This window comes from Chiloscyllium plagiosum, unplaced genomic scaffold (assembly GCF_037043375.1).
Source record: "Chiloscyllium plagiosum isolate Xiang-an unplaced genomic scaffold, Cpla_swu_hap1 HiC_scaffold_13, whole genome shotgun sequence".
Classification (NCBI taxonomy): domain Eukaryota; kingdom Metazoa; phylum Chordata; class Chondrichthyes; order Orectolobiformes; family Hemiscylliidae; genus Chiloscyllium; species Chiloscyllium plagiosum.
Window position 1 is genome coordinate 25,231,019 of NW_028270151.1, and position 21,348 is coordinate 25,252,366.

Genomic DNA, 21,348 nt, shown 5'->3' on the forward strand with positions numbered 1-21,348 from the left:
TGTAAGTTGATGTTAACTGATGGGACCTGAGCAAGTTGAAAACTTCCTGAAAGTAGGAGAAAGGGAGGACTGCAGATGCTGGAGATCAGAGTTGAGAGTGTGGTGCCGGAAAAGCACAGCCGGTCAGACAGCATCCGAGGAGCAGGAAAATCGACGTTTCAGGCATGATGAAAGTCTTTGGCATGAAATGTCGATTCTCCTGCTCCTCGGATGCTACCTGACCTGCTGTGCTTTTCCAGCATTGCACTCTTAACTCCAACCTCCTGAAGGTGTTGATTGGTCAGTTAGATCTCCAGCATCTGTTTTTATTATTTCCTTTTTGTCTCTCTTTTTTTTAAAAGTGAGTTTGACAATAAGCCCACTGGGTTGGTACAGCAGATTGATCGTTATTCAGCATTTATTCTCTGGTGATTTGCACTGAAGCGAGATCTGCATGTGATGATTGAGCTTTGGGGCTGTTACAGAGTGAAGATGCATAGGTTGTAAGTCACTGACAGTTTCCAACTGAAACGCTATTTTAATTACTGCTTGGACAATCAACAAGATGCCGGCTGTTTCTGGAGCTTTTTTTAAACTGACTTTTGGGATTGAGAATACAAGCGTCAGTTTCCTGAGAGCTGGCAGCTTCCTCACAGGATTGCAAACAAAAATTATTGCAAATTCCAACTACTCACTCTGTTCCTCAGAATTTCTTGATGATGAACCTTCCCTGGTGACTTTCCTCTATTGAGTCACATGTAGGAAAAACTGGGTAAGAACTGATTTCCCTCCTTAAAGGGCATTAGTGAACTAGATGGACTTTTATGACAAGTTAAGTTTGCTTTAAATCTATGTTTTATGGAATTTAAAGGTCACCACTGTCATAATGGGATTTGAACTCATGCTTCCAGAATATTAATCTGGGTCTGAATCATAAGTCCACTGAAAGTATCTCTAAACTACTCCATTACTATAGCACCTTTCACAAATCTGTGTGCTTCACAATCAGGGGTAGTGTTAGCTCGTGTAATTACTGCTGTACTGCAGGAGAAACAGCTTCTGTTTTTCACATAGCAAGATCTCACAAGCAGATGATGTGATAATGAGCAGACAATCAGCAACAAAAACAGAGGTTACTGGTAAAGCTCAGCAGGTCTGGGCTGTAAAGAGAAATCCAAGTTAACGTTTCAGGTCCTGTTCTGAGGAAGGGTCTGAGATGTTAACTCTGATTTTTCATCAAATGTGCTGCCAGACCTGCTGAGCATTTCCAGCAACTTCTGATTTACAGCATCTGCAGCTCTTTTGGTTTCGGTTTTTTTGTGACGCCAGTTGAGGGATAAATATTGAGAATGCATAGGGGTGATCTCACCGGTGATATATTGCCATGGAATCTTTTCACTTGCATCTAACAGAGCAGATGAGGAAATTTGTTTAGTGCTTCATTCAAAGGACACTACTGACAGTGCAGCACTCCTCATTACAGCACATCAAGTGTGGGACTGTTACATGTGTGGCCATCCGCATCTTCCAATGTATGAGTGTTCTTTAGGCACGTATATGGTCTAACTTGTTTGAGGGTTGCCATCTTCTGGTCCAATATGAAGAGATGTAGAGTAAACATTATTTATTACATCTCTGCAACTATGTACAGGTTTTAAGCTTAGGCTCTACAGCATTCCAGAGACTGTTGGGAAGACCTGCTCTTAGGTCTGTTCACCACAAAATCCTACATCCCTCCCACCACAGGCCTGCATGGCATCATTAGAGTAGGTAATGCTTACTGCATGCAATCAAACATTAACCCTTTCAGACCCTTACAGACCAATAAACATCAGGGAGGATGACTCACAGCATGATGTCTGAGTTATGCCACTGAACTGTGACTAACAGCAAGTAATTACATCTAAATTACTCTTGATATCAAAATGAAAGTGCTTGTAACATATTTAATTTCTTCCCCATTTGTCAGCCATGTCCAGACTGACCATTGCCAACCATTTGAAATTCTTGATTGCTGTCCCCTTGTGGTGCCTCTTGTTACTGCAAATGTAACCGAGAGCACATGCATGAACTTGGCCAAGGCATATTCACCCTTCTCCTCATTTCTTCACCTAGTCTGGTCTTGCCATCTCATGCAGGCGTTTGTAAGTAAGATCACATGATACTGACAGCGATGGGGAGAAAACCAGAGGGTGAAGGATAATAAAGTTAGCGCGGCATTAACATTAGCACCTCTGCTTTACCTAATCTTTCCTCCATCAAAGTAAATATTCCAAACCTGTAGTAGGAGTTACTTTGACTCGAGGAGCATCCTGGTGGTTCCAGGAATTAAAGATTCTCTACTGAGCTCTCCATTGACTGAGAATGTTTCTCCTGCATTTGTTCACAGCAGGAGATCTGTTCACACTCCATTTTATTGCAACATCTTTCGTTACTTACAAACATATTGAACATGAAAAGGCTATTTGGATAGTTCTTGACTGTCAAATTTTTGACTGAATGATAGAGCAGCCTCAAATGGCCTGTTTCTACAATAGTTCCTTGACCGCTGTCTGGTCAACAATTAAAACTGCTCTCCTTTTATTTTCCTTTTAGTTTAATATGCAATATTTGTGCAGTGTTCACCTGAATACTGGGGAAAACCCATTTGCTTTTCTTTGGAACTCATGTCATAGAATCTTTTACATCTATTGTAAAGGTCATTTATTTTTACTTTTCTGTATTTTTGATTGCAGACTGTAATGCAATAAGGGCTGTTTTAAAAACCAAGAATTGGGGAAGGGATTGCTGACCTTTTTAAAAGGAGGCTACCAGCACTCATTTTAAGTGCAGTTTACAAAGTTCTTGTTGAAGTAGTGCAGGAGGCTATGGCAGATGAGCTAGAGACATGGTGTGTGTACAAAGGGAGAAGTGGCCAGCAACAAGTAGCTGATTGGTCTATGAAGTGGTGACCAGATTCAGATGACAAAGACCTTCTGCCTGCCAACAGTCATGTGATTGGCTCTCGCTTGTGGGTGTGCACATGATAGCCAGAAACCTTTAGATCTCTGAAAAGGAAGGTGGCATCTCAGTGAACCATGTGGACAGGGACTATTGAACTCTCTTCTCTGTCTTTCCCTCTGCCTATAACACCCATTCTTTTTTTCTTTATGTATATGTAGCAGAGTTCATAAGGAGGTTAGATTTTTAACTAGCAGAGTTACACATCAATAGTTTATAATCGTTTACTTGTAGCTAGAACTATATATTTGTAATAAACAGTAATTCTTGTTAAGAATTGAAACCTAGTCTGTGCTATCTGTCACCTAGGCTTAAAAAAGAAAGATACTTTGGGGAATTTTGCAAACTATGATAAAATCTTTAACTTATGTGATTAATCCAAAAACAGTTGATATTGATTTCCAGCATCCTACTCCAGTGAATCATGACATTGATTTAAAAAAGCTGCGTCTTTTAATCTTTCTTTATTTTGCACTGTTGTTCAGTGGACGGCACGGTGGCTCAGTGGATAGCACTGCTGCCTCACAGCACCAGGGTCCCAGGTTCGATTCTACAGCCGTGAGTGACTGTCTGTGTGGAGTTTGCACATTCTCCCTGTGTCTGCGTGGGTTTCCTCCCCCAGTCACAAAGATGTGCAGGTCAAGTGAATTGGCCATTGTAAATTGCCCATGGTGCATTAGTCAGAGGAAAATGGGTCTGGGTGGGTTACACTTCAGAGGGTCGGTGTGGACTTGTTGGGCCGAAGGGCCTGTTTCCACACTGTAAGGAATCTTATCTAAAAAAAAAGGGAGATTGAATACTGCTGTAAACCAAGAACTGTAGAATGTGCTGCTGCACAATTTATTGCAATGCATTAGGAGTTATGTTTGCGCTGTTGCTTTGTGTAGGAAGATGTCCAAGACATCACAGCAAGTCTGCACAGTACAGGGCTAGAAGCTTTCAATTACAATAAAGAAAGGCTCTGCCTCAATCTCTCTCAGCAGTGGAGTTACCGAGACCTGGAAGATAGCAACATGGGGAAGAGAATAGCAAGCTATCAGCTGTTGCCTCCAACCAGAAACTGAAAGACTGCAAAAGTTATGTGCCTACTGCAGTATATCTGCAGTAAAAACCTGAAATAACTTTAAAAGAATAAGAATCTCAGAGATTGGAAGGGCTGGAACAGCAAAAAGAGTGCACTATTGAATCCTGGGGGCTGATGCTGTTGAACTGTGTTTCCTCAGTATAACCCACTTTTGTCATTAATAGAATCCATGTTTGTTTGCCTGTGTCTGTTTACATGTATATGGAGGATAAAGTGAGGACTGCAGATGCCGGAGAGTCAGAATCGAAAAAGGTGGCGCTGGAAAAGCTCAGCAGATCAGGCAACATCCGAGGAGCAGGAGAGTTGATGAAGGGCATATGTCCAAAATGCCGATTCTTCTGCTCCTTGGATGCTACCTGACCTGCTGTGCTTTTCCAGCGCCACACATTTTGACTCTACACGCACATGTGGAGGTTTAAGAAGAGCGTTAAAGTTTCAGCCAGGACAGATATTTGTTGATAATTCATATTTTTGTTTGCCAATGGTTGGAATTTGTTTCTTCGTGATAAATAGTAGGTTAAGCTAAGGACAGAAACCCTGGTCAGTTTCTTTTGATAAGGAAGGTCTGACAGGTAGGTCATTGAACAGGGTACATTGTGAAATTTTGGGTATAATTTGATTAAATGTTAAACATTTTAAATGACCCTGCAAGTGGTGAGACCTGAGTACTGACCCTCCAACAGTGTAGCATACCCTCAGTCCTGACCCTCCGACACTGCTGCACTCCCTCAGTCCTGATCCTCTGACAGTGCAGCACTCCCTCAGTACTGACCCCTGACAGTGCAGCACTCCCTCAGTGCTGACCCCCTGACAGTGCAGCACTCCCCCAGTAGTGACCCTCTGACAGTGCAGCACTCCCTCAGTAGTGACCCTCTGACAGGGCAGCACTCCCTCAGTGCTGATCTCCTGACAGTATTGCATTCCCTGAGACATGCACTCAGATTGTTGACCTGGAATTTATGATTACATCCTGAGAATGGGACTTGAACTCATGACATTTTCATCAGACACTGATTGGGCCATGGGTGGCCAACTCGTCTTCAGTCGTGTGTGTGTGTGTTTGTGTGTATGTGTGTGTGTATTTTAAAGCCTGTGATATGTGTGTGTATTTTAGAGCTTGTGATAGTGACCCTGTAGCCCCAGGCCTGTGTGCCATTTACTTCACTAATTTTGTGATAATTTGCTTTCTCTGCAGGGTCGACATGTCAAGACAGGTCAACTTGCTGCAATCAAGGTTATGGATGTCACTGGGGTGAGTTATCTCCTTTTGTTGACTGACTGAATATGGTAACAGACAGTCATGCATATGTAGACCTTTGAGTTCCTCAAATAGCTCAAGGGATAGGCTGGTGTGAAACGTCGATTTCGCTGCTCGTTGGATGCTGCCTGAATTGCTGTGCTCTTCCAGCACCACAGATCCAGAATCTAGTTTCCAGCATCTGCAGTTATTGTTTTTACCTCGGTGTGAAACATTACCAAACTGATAGGCAATCTCATGGTTTGACGTTAGGGATTATAAACTAGTGTCAGCCACACCACAGGGTCAAGAGCTCCGTCTCATGTAGATCAGCTCACAGTTAATCCCTCCCTCCCCACCTCTCTCTCTCTCTCTCAACCCCTCTTTCCACCTCCTCCCAGTGCTTTAGGAGAGGACCCAAATCACAATGTATAGAAGATGGGAATGTGTGGAAGGTCAGAATTTCCTAACATAAATGGAAAGAAGAGAACGGACACAATTTAGATGATATTTGCTGAGGGAGCAATAAAGAGTGGAGTGGACTCCGCCTTGCTCCATGTGAGCCACCAGTAGGGGTGGAATAACTGTACAGGTTGTCTAATCTGGGAGGTGATGGTTGGAAATGAAGGATGTGCCAAAGAGGTTTGAACATCTCTGAATGTGAATTAAACAAGGAACACATGAATGGTGACTGGGGTGATGAGACATTGAAAACGTGGTGAAGGAAAGGCACAAACAGTGAGTCGTTGTTTGGGATAAAATAATGGTGGGGACAGACCTGTCCCTGCATACCACTGGGATACAGTACTGATGTGGACAGGTTTGTCCCTGTATACCACTGGGGTACAGTACTGATGTGGACAAGTCTGTCCCTGTATACCATTGGGGTACAGTACTGATGTGGACAAGTCTGTCCCTGTATACCACTGGGGTACAGTACTGATGTGGACAGGTTTGTCCCTGTATACCACTGGGGTACAGTACTGATGTGGACAAGTCTGTCCCTGTATACCATTGGGGTACAGTACTGATGTGGACAAGTCTGTCCCTGTATACCACTGGGGTACAGTACTGATGTGGACAAGTCTGTTACTCTATAACACAGGGGTACAGTGCTGATGTAGATAGGTCTGTCACTCTATAACACTGGGGTACAGTACTGGTGGGGATAGGTCTGACACTGTATAACACTGGGATACAGAACTGGTGTGGAGAGGTCTGTCACTATATAACACTGGGGTACAATGTTGGTAGGGGCAGGTCTGTCACTGTATAACACTGGGGTATAGTATTGGTGGGACAGGTCTGTCAGTGCATAACACTGGGATACAGTACTGGAGTTGGACAGCTCTGACATTGTATAATGCTGGGCTACAGTACTGGTGGAACGGGTCTGTCACTGTATAACATTGGGGTACAGTACTGGTGGGACAGGTCTGTCACTCTATAACACTGGGGTAGAGTGCTGGTGGGGATAGGTCTAACACTGTCAAACACTCGGATACAGTACTGGTGTGGAGAGGTCTGTCACTATATAACACTGGGGTACAGTGTTGGTAGGGGCAGGTCTGTCACTGTATAACACTGGGGTAAAGTATTGGTGGGACATGTCTGTCCGTGCATAACACTGGGATACAGTACTGGTGTGGAGAGGTCTGTCACTATATAACACTGGGATACGGTGTTGGTAGGGGCAGGTCTGTCACGGTATAACACTGGGGTACAGTATTGGTGGGACAGGTCTGTCAGTGCATAACACTGGGATACAGTACTGGTGGGAACTGATCTGTCACTGTATAACACTGGAATACAGTATTGGTGGGGGCAGGTCTGTCACTGTATAACACTGGGGTAAAGTATTGGTGGGACATGTCTGTCCGTGCATAAAACTGGGATACAGTACTGGAGTTGTCAGCTCTGACACTGTATAATGCTGGGCTACAGTACTGGTGGGAACGGGTCTGTCACTGTATAACACTGGGCTACAGTACTGGTGGGAATGGGTCTGTCACTGTATAACATTGGGGTACAGTACTGGTGGGTCAGGTCTGTCCCTGTATAACACTGGGGTAACGTGCTGGTGGGGATAGGTCTAACACTGTATAACACTGGGATACAGTACTGGTGTGGAGAGGTCTGTCACTATATAACACTGGGATACGGTGTTGGTAGGGGCAGTTCTGTCACGGTATAACACTGGGGTACAGTATTGGTGGGACAGGTCTGTCAGTGCATAACACTGGGATACAGTACTGGTGTGGACAGCTCTGACACTGTATAATGCTGGGCTACAGTACTGGTGGGAACGGGTCTGTCACTGTATAACACTGGGGTACAATACTGGTGGGACAGGTCTCTCACTGTATAACACTGGGATACAGTATTGGTGGGGACTGATCTGTCACTGTATAACACTGGGATACAGTACTGGTGGGAACTGATCTGTCACTGTATAACACTGGAATACAGTATTGGTGGGGGCAGGTCTGTCACTGTATAACACTGGGGTACAGTATTGGTGGGACAGTCTGTCCATGCATAACACTGGGATACAGTACTGGTGTGGACAGCTCGAACACTGTATAATGCTGGGCTACAGTACCTGTGGGAACGGGTCTGTCACTGTATAACACTGGGACACAGTACTGGTGGGGACTGATCTGTCACTGTATAACACTGGGACACAGTACTGGTGAGGACTTATCTGTCACTGTATAACACTGGGGTACAGTATTGGTGGGACAGGTCTGTCTTTGCATAACACTGGGATACAGTACTGGTGTGGACAGCTCTGACACTGTCTAACACTGGGCTACAGTACTGGTGGGAACGGGTCTGTCACTGTATAACACTGGGGCACAGTGCTGGTCAGGACAGGTCTGTCACTGTATAACACTGGGGTACAGTACTGGTAGGGACAGGTCTGTCACGGTGCAACAATGGGGTACAGTACTGGTGGGCACAGGTCTGCCACTGTACAACACAGGGTACAGTACTGGTAGGGACAGGTCAGTCAATGTGTAAAACTGGGACACAGTACAGGTGGGGACAGGTCTGTCACTGTATAACACTGGGGCATAGTCATGGTGAGGACAAGTCTATTCCTGTAAAATAATGGGGTACAGTACTGGTGGGGATAGGTCTGTCACTGTATAACACTTGGGTGCACTACTGGTGTAGACAGGTATGTCATTGTATGACAGTGGGAGACTGAACTGGTGGGGACAGGTCTGTCATTGTATAACACTGAGGAACAGTTTTGGTGGGGACAGGTCTGTCACTGTAGAAGACTGGGTACAGGTCTGTTGGTGATAGATTAGTCCCTGTATATAACACTGGGCCACAGTACTGGTGTGGACAGGTCTGTCACTGTATAACACTGGGCTATAGTACTGGTGAAGACAGGTCTGTCACTGTATAACACTAGGCTATGGTACTGGTGAAGACAGGTCTGTCATTGTATAACACTGGGGTACAATCCTGGTGGGGACATGTGTGTCACTGTATAACACTGGGACACGTACTGGTGGGGACAGGTTTATCACTGTATAACACTAGGACTCAGTATTGGTGGGGACAGGGTCTGTCCCTGTACAACACTGTGACACAGTACTGTTGGGACAGGTCTGTCACTGTATAACACTGGGGTATGGTACTAGTGAGGGCAGGTATATCACTTTATAACACTGGGACACAGTACTGGTGAGGACAGGTCTGTCACTGTATAACAGTGGAGTTCAGAACTGGTGGCAACAAGTCTGTCACTGTATAATAGTGGAGTACAGAACTGGTAGCGACAGGTCTGTCACTGTATAACAGTGGGGTACAGTCCTGGTGAGGACAGGTCTGTCACTGTATAATAGTGAAGTTCAGAACTGGTGGCGACAGATCTGTCACTGTATAATAGTGGAGTACGGAACTGGTGGGGACAGGTCTGTCACTGTATAATAGTGGAGTACGGAACTGGTGGGAACAGGTCTGTCACTGTATAACACTGGTGTATACTTCAGGTGAGGACAGGTCTGTCAGTGTATAGCACTGGGTACAGTACTGATGGAGACAGGTCTGTCGCTGTATAACACTGGTGTACAGTGATGGTGCAGACAGGTCTGTTATTGCATAAAACTGGGGTACAGTACTGATGCAGATAGGTCTATCACTGCATAATACTGGGCTACAGTACTGGTGGGGACAGCTCCTTCACTGAACGACACTGGGACACAGTACTGGTGGGGACAAGTATGTCAGTGTATGGCAGTGGGAGACAGTACTGGTGGGGACAGGTCTGTCATTGTATAACACTGAAGTATAGTACTGGTGGGGACAGGCCTTTCACTGTATGACACTGGGATACATTATTTGTGGGGACAGATATTTCACTATATAACACTGTGACACAGTACAGGTGGAGACAGGTCTGTCACTGTATAACCCTGGGATACAGTACTGATGGAGACAGGTCGTCACTGTATAACACTGGGGTACAGTATGGGGAAGACCAGTCTGTCACTGTACAAGACTGGGTACAGTACTGGTGGTGACAGGTCTGACACTGTATGACACTGGGATACATTATTTGTGGGGACAGATATTTCACGATATAACACTGTGACACAGTACAGGTGGTGACAGGTCTGTCACTATATAACACTAGGGTACAGTACTGGTGGGGACAGGTTTATCACTGTGTAACACTGGGATACAGTACCGGTGGGGACTGATCTGTCACTGTATAACACTGGGATACAGTACTGGTGGGACAGGTCTGTCACTGTATAACACTGCGTACATTACTGGTGGGGACAGGTCTGTAACTGTATAACACTGGGATACAGTACTGGTGGAGACTGGTTTGTCACTGTATAACACTGGAATACAGTACTGGTGGGGACAGGTCTGTCACTGTATAACACTGTGGTACAGTACTGGTGGGGACAGGTTTATCACTGTGTAATACTGGGATACAGTACCGGTGGGGACTGATCTGTCACTGTATAACACTGGGATACAGTACTGGTGGGGACTGATCTGTCACTGTATAACACTGGAATACAGTACGGTGGGAACAGGTCTGTCACTGTATAACACTGCGGTACATTACTGGTGGGGACAGGTCTGTAACTGTATAACACTGGGATACAGTACTGGTGGAGACTGGTCTGTCACTGTATAACACTGGGACACAGTACTGGTGGGGACTTATCTGTCACTGTATAACACTGTGGTACAGTACTGGTGGGGACAGGTTTATCACTGTGTAACACTGGGATACAGTACCGGTGGGGACTGATCTGTCACTGTATAATACTGGGATACAGTACTGGTGGGGACTGATCTGTCACTGTATAACACTGGAATACAGTACGGTGGGAACAGGTCTGTCACTGTATAACATTGCGGTACATTACTGGTGGGGACAGGTCTGTAACTGTATAACACTGGGATACAGTACTGGTGTGGACAAATCTGTCACTGTATAACACTGGAATACAGTACTGGTGGGGACAGGTCTGTCACTGTATAACACTGGGATACAGTACTGGTGGAGACAGGTCTGTCACTGTATAACACTGGGACACAGTACTGGTGGGGACTTATCTGTCACTGTATAACACTGGGGTACAGTACTGGTGGGGGCAGGTTTATCACTGTATAACACTGGAATGCAGTACTGGTGGAGACAGGTCTGTCACTGTATAACACTGGAATGCAGTACTGGTGGAGACAGGTCTGCCACTGTATAACACTGGGGCACAGTGCTGGTCAGGACAGGTCTGTCACTGTATAACACTGGGGTACAGTACTGGTAGGGACAGGTCTGTCACGGTGCAACAATGGGGTACAGTACTGGTGGGCACAGGTCTGCCACTGTACAACACAGGGTACAGTACTGGTAGGGACAGGTCAGTCAATGTGTAAAACTGGGACACAGTACAGGTGGGGACAGGTCTGTCACTGTATAACACTGGGGTATGGTACTAGTGAGGGCAGGTATATCACTTTATAACACTGGGACACAGTACTGGTGAGGACAGGTCTGTCACTGTATAACAGTGGAGTTCAGAACTGGTGGCAACAAGTCTGTCACTGTATAATAGTGGAGTACAGAACTGGTAGCGACAGGTCTGTCACTGTATAACAGTGGGGTACAGTCCTGGTGAGGACAGGTCTGTCACTGTATAATAGTGAAGTTCAGAACTGGTGGCGACAGATCTGTCACTGTATAATAGTGGAGTACGGAACTGGTGGGGACAGGTCTGTCACTGTATAATAGTGGAGTACGGAACTGGTGGGAACAGGTCTGTCACTGTATAACACTGGTGTATACTCCAGGTGAGGACAGGTCTGTCAGTGTATAGCACTGGGTACAGTACTGATGGAGACAGGTCTGTCGCTGTATAACACTGGTGTACAGTGATGGTGCAGACAGGTCTGTTATTGCATAAAACTGGGGTACAGTACTGATGCAGATAGGTCTATCACTGCATAATACTGGGCTACAGTACTGGTGGGGACAGCTCCTTCACTGAACGACACTGGGACACAGTACTGGTGGGGACAAGTATGTCAGTGTATGGCAGTGGGAGACAGTACTGGTGGGGACAGGTCTGTCATTGTATAACACTGAAGTATAGTACTGGTGGGGACAGGCCTTTCACTGTATGACACTGGGATACATTATTTGTGGGGACAGATATTTCACTATATAACACTGTGACACAGTACAGGTGGAGACAGGTCTGTCACTGTATAACCCTGGGATACAGTACTGATGGAGACAGGTCGTCACTGTATAACACTGGGGTACAGTATGGGGAAGACCAGTCTGTCACTGTACAAGACTGGGTACAGTACTGGTGGTGACAGGTCTGACACTGTATGACACTGGGATACATTATTTGTGGGGACAGATATTTCACGATATAACACTGTGACACAGTACAGGTGGTGACAGGTCTGTCACTATATAACACTAGGGTACAGTACTGGTGGGGACAGGTTTATCACTGTGTAACACTGGGATACAGTACCGGTGGGGACTGATCTGTCACTGTATAACACTGGGATACAGTACTGGTGGGACAGGTCTGTCACTGTATAACACTGCGTACATTACTGGTGGGGACAGGTCTGTAACTGTATAACACTGGGATACAGTACTGGTGGAGACTGGTTTGTCACTGTATAACACTGGAATACAGTACTGGTGGGGACAGGTCTGTCACTGTATAACACTGTGGTACAGTACTGGTGGGGACAGGTTTATCACTGTGTAATACTGGGATACAGTACCGGTGGGGACTGATCTGTCACTGTATAACACTGGGATACAGTACTGGTGGGGACTGATCTGTCACTGTATAACACTGGAATACAGTACGGTGGGAACAGGTCTGTCACTGTATAACACTGCGGTACATTACTGGTGGGGACAGGTCTGTAACTGTATAACACTGGGATACAGTACTGGTGGAGACTGGTCTGTCACTGTATAACACTGGGACACAGTACTGGTGGGGACTTATCTGTCACTGTATAACACTGTGGTACAGTACTGGTGGGGACAGGTTTATCACTGTGTAACACTGGGATACAGTACCGGTGGGGACTGATCTGTCACTGTATAATACTGGGATACAGTACTGGTGGGGACTGATCTGTCACTGTATAACACTGGAATACAGTACGGTGGGAACAGGTCTGTCACTGTATAACATTGCGGTACATTACTGGTGGGGACAGGTCTGTAACTGTATAACACTGGGATACAGTACTGGTGTGGACAAATCTGTCACTGTATAACACTGGAATACAGTACTGGTGGGGACAGGTCTGTCACTGTATAACACTGGGATACAGTACTGGTGGAGACAGGTCTGTCACTGTATAACACTGGGACACAGTACTGGTGGGGACTTATCTGTCACTGTATAACACTGGGGTACAGTACTGGTGGGGGCAGGTTTATCACTGTATAACACTGGAATGCAGTACTGGTGGAGACAGGTCTGTCACTGTATAACACTGGAATGCAGTACTGGTGGAGACAGGTCTGCCACTGTATAACACTGGGGCACAGTGCTGGTCAGGACAGGTCTGTCACTGTATAACACTGGGGTACAGTACTGGTAGGGACAGGTCTGTCACGGTGCAACAATGGGGTACAGTACTGGTGGGCACAGGTCTGCCACTGTACAACACAGGGTACAGTACTGGTAGGGACAGGTCAGTCAATGTGTAAAACTGGGACACAGTACAGGTGGGGACAGGTCTGTCACTGTATAACACTGGGGCATAGTCATGGTGAGGACAAGTCTATTCCTGTAAAATAATGGGGTACAGTACTGGTGGGGATAGGTCTGTCACTGTATAACACTTGGGTGCACTATTGGTGTAGACAGGTATGTCATTGTATGACAGTGGGAGACTGAACTGGTGGGGACAGTTCTGTCATTGTATAACACTGAGGAACAGTTTTGGTGGGGACAGGTCTGTCACTGTAGAAGACTGGGTACAGGTCTGTTGGTGATAGATTAGTCCCTGTATATAACACTGGGCCACAGTACTGGTGTGGACAGGTCTGTCACTGTATAACACTGGGCTATAGTACTGGTGAAGACAGGTCTGTCACTGTATAACACTAGGCTATGGTACTGGTGAAGACAGGTCTGTCATTGTATAACACTGGGGTACAATCCTGGTGGGGACATGTGTGTCACTGTATAACACTGGGACACGTACTGGTGGGGACAGGTTTATCACTGTATAACACTAGGACTCAGTATTGGTGGGGACAGGGTCTGTCCCTGTACAACACTGTGACACAGTACTGTTGGGACAGGTCTGTCACTGTATAACACTGGGGTATGGTACTAGTGAGGGCAGGTATATCACTTTATAACACTGGGACACAGTACTGGTGAGGACAGGTCTGTCACTGTATAACAGTGGAGTTCAGAACTGGTGGCAACAGGTCTGTCACTGTATAATAGTGGAGTACAGAACTGGTAGCGACAGGTCTGTCACTGTATAACAGTGGGGTACAGTCCTGGTGAGGACAGGTCTGTCACTGTATAATAGTGGAGTTCAGAACTGGTGGCGACAGATCTGTCACTGTATAATAGTGGAGTACGGAACTGGTGGGGACAGGTCTGTCACTGTATAATAGTGGAGTACGGAACTGGTGGGAACAGGTCTGTCACTGTATAACACTGGTGTATACTCCAGGTGAGGACAGGTCTGTCAGTGTATAGCACTGGGTACAGTACTGATGGAGACAGGTCTGTCGCTGTATAACACTGGTGTACAGTGATGGTGCAGACAGGTCTGTTATTGCATAAAACTGGGGTACAGTACTGATGCAGATAGGTCTATCACTGCATAATACTGGGCTACAGTACTGGTGGGGACAGCTCCTTCACTGAACGACACTGGGACACAGTACTGGTGGGGACAAGTATATCAGTGTATGGCAGTGGGAGACAGTACTGGTGGGGACAGGTCTGTCATTGTATAACACTGAGGTATAGTACTGGTGGGGACAGGCCTTTCACTGTATGACACTGGGATACATTATTTGTGGGGACAGATATTTCACTATATAACACTGTGACACAGTACAGGTGGAGACAGGTCTGTCACTGTATAACCCTGGGATACAGTACTGATGGAGACAGGTCGTCACTGTATAACACTGGGGTACAGTATGGGGAGGACCAGTCTGTCACTGTACAAGACTGGGTACAGTACTGGTGGTGACAGGTCTGACACTGTATGACACTGGGATACATTATTTGTGGGGACAGATATTTCACTATATAACACTGTGACACAGTACAGGTGGAGACAGGTCTGTCACTATATAACACTAGGGTACAGTACTGGTGGGGACAGGTTTATCACTGTGTAACACTGGGATACAGTACCGGTGGGGACTGATCTGTCACTGTATAACACTGGGATACAGTACTGGTGGGACAGGTCTGTCACTGTATAACACTGCGTACATTACTGGTGGGGACAGGTCTGTAACTGTATAACACTGGGATACAGTACTGGTGGAGACTGGTCTGTCACTGTATAACACTGGAATACAGTACTGGTGGGGACAGGTCTGTCACTGTATAACACTGTGGTACAGTACTGGTGGGGACAGGTTTATCACTGTGTAATACTGGGATACAGTACCGGTGGGGACTGATCTGTCACTGTATAACACTGGGATACAGTACTGGTGGGGACTGATCTATCACTGTATAACACTGGAATACAGTACGGTGGGAACAGGTCTGTCACTGTATAACACTGCGGTACATTACTGGTGGGGACAGGTCTGTAACTGTATAACACTGGGATACAGTACTGGTGTGGACAAATCTGTCACTGTATAACACTGGAATACAGTACTGGTGGGGACAGGTCTGTCACTGTATAACACTGGGATACAGTACTGGTGGAGACAGGTCTGTCACTGTATAACACTGGGACACAGTACTGGTGGGGACTTATCTGTCACTGTATAACACTGTGGTACAGTACTGGTGGGGGCAGGTTTATCACTGTATAACACTGGAATGCAATACTGGTGGAGACAGGTCTGCCACTGTATAACACTGGGACACAGTACTGGTGGGGACTGATCTGTCACTGTATAACACTGGGATACAGTACTTTTGTGGGGACTGATCTGTTACTGTATAACACTGGAATACAGTACTGGTGGGGATAGGTCTGTCACTATAACACTGGGATACAGTACTGGTGGGGACAGGTCTATCACTGTATAACACTGGGATACAGTACTGGTGAGGACTGATCTGTCACTGTATAACATTGGGGTACAGTACTGGCGGGGACAGGTCTGTCACTGTATAACACTGGGATGCAGTACTGGTGGAGACAGGTCTGTGAATGTATAACACTGGGATATAGTACTGGTGGGTAGTTGAGAGTGTGGTGCTGGAAAAACACAGCAGGTCAGGCAGCATCCGAGGAGCAGGAGAGTTGATGTTTTGCGCAAACGCCCTTGATCAGGATTGAGGCTGTGAGCCGAGGGGGTGGTGAGATAAATGGGAGGAGGATGCAGCTGGGGGGAAGGTAGCTGACAGTGCAAAAGGTAGATGGAGGGGCGGGTAAGAGTTATAGGTTAGAGGGGAGGGTGGAGTGGACAGGTGGCAAGGAAGATGGACAGATAGGACAGGTCATCAGGGCGGTACCGAGTTGGAAGATTGGATCTGGGAAAAGGCGGTGGGAGGGGAAATGAGGAAACTGCTGAAATCCACATTGATGCCATGGGTTTGGAGGGTCCCGAGGCAGGAGATGAGGGCTTCTTCCTCCGCGTGTCGGGTGGTTAGGGAGTGACATTGGTGGGGATAGGTCTGTCACTGTACGACACTGGTGCAGTACTGGTGGGGATGGGGCTGTCACTGTATAATAATGGGTACAGTACTGGTGGGGAGAGGTCCGTCACTATATAAAACTGAGGTGCAGTAGTGGTGGGAACAGGTCCGTCACTATAACACTGAGGTGCAGTAGTGGTGGGGACAGATCTGTCGCTGTATAACATTGGGGTACAGTACTGGTGAGGTCAGGTCTGTCACTGTACAACACTGAATACAGTACTAGTGGGAACAAATCTGTCACTATATAACACTGGGACTTAATACTGGTGGGGCAGATTTGTCAATGTATAACACTGGGACACAGTACAGGTGGGACAGGTCTGTCACTGTATAACACAGGGGTACAGTACTGGTGCGGACACGTCGGTCGCTGTGTAACAGTGGGATACAGTACTGGTGAGGACTGGCCTGTCACTGTGTAACACTGGGTACAGTCCCTAGAGGACAGGTCTGTAACTGTGTAGCACTGGGATACAGTCCTGGCGAGGACAGGTCTGTCACCGTGTAACACTGGGGTACAGTACTGATAGGGACATGATTGTCACTGTATAACACCTGGTACAGTGCTGGTGGGCACTTATCTGTCGCTGTATAAGACTGGGGTGCAGTACTTGTGAGGACAGATCCGTCACTAGTTAGCACTGGGGTACAGTCCTGATGGGTACAGGTCTGTCCCTGTATAACAGTGGGACACAGTAATGGTGGGGACAAGCCTGTCACTCGATATCACTAAATACTGTACTAGTGGGGGTAAGTCTGTCAGTGTATAACACTGGGGTACAGTAGTGGTGGGGACAGGTTTGTCACGGTACAACACTGGAGTACTGTACCCCAGTACTGGTGAGGTCAGGTCTGTCACTGTGTAACCCTGCGTACAGTACTGATGGGGACAGGTCTGTCACTGAATAACAGTGGGCTACAGTACTAGTGAGGACAGGTCTGTCATTGTATAACACTGGGTACAGTACTGGTGGGGACAGGTCTGATAGTGTATAACACTGGATACAGTACTGGTGGGGACAGGTCTGTTAGTGCATAACCTTCTAGGAGAAAGTGAGGACTGCAGATGCTGGAGATCAGACGTTTCGGGCATGAGCCCTTCTTCAGGAATGCGGAAAGTGTGCCAAGCAGGCTAAGATAAAAAGTAGGGAGGAGGGACTTGGTGGAGGGGCATTGGAAATGCAATTGGTGGAAGGAGGTTAAGGTGAGGGTGATAAGGTGAGGGTGATAGGCCGGAGTAGGGGTGGGGGCGGAGAGGTCAGGAAGAAGATTGCAGGTTAGGAAGGTGGTGCTGAGTTCGAGGGTTGGGACTGAGACAAAGTGGAGGGAGGGGAAATGAGGAAACTGGATAAATCTGAGTTCATCCCTTGTGGTTGGAGGGTTCCTAGGGAAAGATGTGACGCTCTTCCTCCAGCCGTCGTATTGCTATGGTCTGGCGATGGAGGAGTCCAAGGACGTGCATGTCCTTGGTGGAGTGGGAGGGGGAGTTGAAGTTCAAAGTTTGTGAGAAGATTTGTAGCTCGGGTGCTCGTTGTTGTGGTTCTGTTCACCGAGCTGGGAATTTGTGTTGCAGACGTTTCGTCCCCTGTCAAGGTGACATCCTCAGACACACACAAAAGAAGTTGCATCAAGACACTGTTCAAAAGGGCCACAACACACTGCAGCACACCAGAACTGCAAAAAGAGGAAGAAGAACACCTATACAATGTATTCGCCAAAAATGGATACCCGTGCAATTTCATCAACAGATGCCTAAGGGAAAAATAATGGAACGAGAACATGCCGCATGCCAAAGGACTAGCCACACTACCATACATCAAGAGCATTTCCGAACTGACAGCCAGACTACTGCGACCACTAGGACTCATAACAGCACACAAACCAACAGCCACTCTCAGACAACAACTCACCAGAACGAAGGACCCAATACCCAGCATGAGCAAAACCAATGTAGTGTACAAAATCCCATGCAAGGACTGCACAAAACACTACATAGGACAAACAGGAAGACAGCTAACGATCCGTATCCATGAACACCAACTAGCCACGAAACAACACGACCAGCTATCCTTAGTAGCCACCCACGCAGATGACAAGCAATATGAGTTTGACTGGGACAACACTACTATTATAGGACAAGCCAAACAGAGAACACCCAGGGAATTCCTAGAGGCATGGCACTCATCCACAGATTCAATCAATAAGCACATCAACCTGGACCCAATATACTGACCACTGCAACAGACAGCTGGAACTGACAACCGGAAGCAGCAGAGACAAACCACTATAAATGCCAGAGGAAATATCACAGAAGCACTTCATAGGAGGCTCCCAAGCACTGAGGATGTCACCTAGACAGGGGACAAAACGTCTGCAACACAAATTCCCAGCTCGGCGAACAGAACCACAACAACGGGGAGTTGAAGTGTTGAGCCATGGGGTGGTTGGGAATGTTGGTCCAGGTGTCCCAGAGGTGTTCTCTGAAACGTTCCGCAAGTAGGCGGCCTGTCTCCCCAATATAGAGGAGTCCACATCGGGTGCAGCGGATGCAGTAAATGGTGTGTGTGGAGGTGCAGGTGAATTTGTGGCGGATATAGAAGGATCCCTTGGGGCCTTAGAGGGAAGTAAGGGGGGAGGTAGGTGTGGGCGCAAGTTTTGCAATTTTTTCAGTTGCAGGGGAAGGTGCAAGGAGTGGAGGTTGGGTTGGTGGGGGGTGTGGACCTGACGAGCGAGTCACGGAGGGAATGGTCTTTTCGGAATGCTGATAGGGGAGGGGAGGGAAATATATCCCTGGTGGTGGGGTCCGTTTGGAGGTGGCGGAAATGACGACGGATGATACGATGTGTATGGAGGTTGGTGGAGTGGTAGGTGAGGACCAGTGGGGTTCTGTCCTGGTGGTGATTGGAGGGGCAGGGCTCAAGGGCGGAGGAGCGGGAAGTGGAGGAGATGCGGTGGAGAGCATCGTCGATCACGTCTGGGGGGAAATTGCTGTCTTTGAAGAAGGAGGCCATCTGGGTTGTTCGGTATTGGAACTGGTCCTCCTGGGACCAGATGCGGTGGGGACGAAGGAATTGGGAGAATGGGATGGCATTTTTACAGGGGGCAGGGTGGGAGGAGGTGTAGTCTAGGTAGTTGTGGGAGTCGGTCGGTTTATAGTAAATGTCCGTGTTGATTCGGTCGCCCGAGATAGAAATGGAGAGGTCTAGGAAGGGGAGGGAGGAGTCTGAGACGGTGCAGGTAAATTTGAGGTCGGGGTGGAAGGTGTTGGTAAAGTGGATGAACTGTTCAACCACCTCGTGGGAGCACGAGGCAGCGCCGATACAATCATCGATGTAGCGGAGGAAAAGGTGGGGGTTGGTGCCAGTGTAGCTGTGGAAGATGGACTGTTCCGCATATCCTACGAAGAGGCAGGCATAGCTGGGGCCATTCTAGTATATAACACTGGGTACAATAGTGGTGGGGACAGGTCTGTTAATGTATAACACTGGTACAGTACTGGTGGGGACAGGTCTGTGACTATGTAACAGTGGGATACAATACCCGTGAGGATAGGCCTGTCACTGTGTAACATTGGAGTACAGTACTGGTGGGGATAGGTCTATTAATGTGTAGCAGTGGGTTACAGTACTTGTGAGGCCAGGTCTGTCACTGTATAACACTGGAATACAGTACCGGAGGGGACAGGGCTGTCATTGTGTGACACTGGGGTACATTACTGGCGGGACAGGTATGCCACTGTATAACGCTGGTGTACATTACTGATATGGACAGGTCTGTCACTGTACAACACTGGGGTACAGTACTGGTGGGGACGAGTCTGTCACTGCACAACACTGGGGTACAGTACTGGTGGGGACAGGTCTGTCACTGTGTAACACTGGAGTACAGTATTGGTGAGGTCAGGTCTTTCAATGTATGACACTGGGTACAGCAGTATTGGAGTAGGTCAGTCACTGAATACCGTTCAAACCCATAACCACCTCCATTTAGAAAGACAAGGGCAGCAACCAACACCTTCAAGTTCCCCTCAAGCGAGTCACCATCCTGACTAGGAAATATATAGCATTCCTTCACTCTCGCTGGGTCAAAATCTGAAAATACCGTCCCTTTTTGCATTGTGGGTCAACCCACTGCAGTGGTTCACGATGCTAGCAATAGATGCTGATCAGCTAATGACGCTCACATTCCACGAATAAATAGAAAATATCATTGGAGTGCAGTATTGGTGGCAAAAGGTGTTGCAGTGTAAACTGGGGTACAGTACTGGTGGGGCCAGGTCTTTCACTGTGTAGCACCGAGATACGGTATCTCTGGGGGCAAGTCTGTCACTGTATAACACTGGGCAACAGTACTGGTGGGGACAGGTCTGTCACTGTATAGCACTGAGGTATAGTATTGGTGGGGACAGGTCTGTCATGTAGCAATGGGATACAATACTGGTGGGGACTGTCTGTTACTGTATAATACTGGGGTACTGAAGGGGTGGGGACCGGTCTGTTACTGAATAATACTGGGGTACTGTACTTGTGAGGACAGGCCTGTCACTGTATGACACTGGGGTACAGCACTGGTGGGGACAGGTCTGTTACTATATAGCAGTGGGGTACTGTATTGGTGGGACAGGTCTGTAACTGTATAACACTGAA

At 47.2% G+C, this 21,348-nt stretch overlaps 1 protein-coding gene across 7 annotated transcripts in view; it reads left to right on the forward strand.

Moving 5' to 3' along the window:
• The window catches only part of LOC122556119 (TRAF2 and NCK-interacting protein kinase-like), a 264,784-nt gene that overhangs the window by 130,335 nt on the left and 113,101 nt on the right, over positions 1-21,348 (forward strand). For all 7 annotated transcript variants that reach the window (XM_087993377.1, XM_087993378.1, XM_087993379.1 and 4 more), the window contains exon 3: positions 5,259-5,315. In XM_087993377.1, coding sequence (XP_087849503.1) covers positions 5,259-5,315 — 57 coding nt within the window. The remainder of the gene's footprint in view (positions 1-5,258; positions 5,316-21,348) is intronic.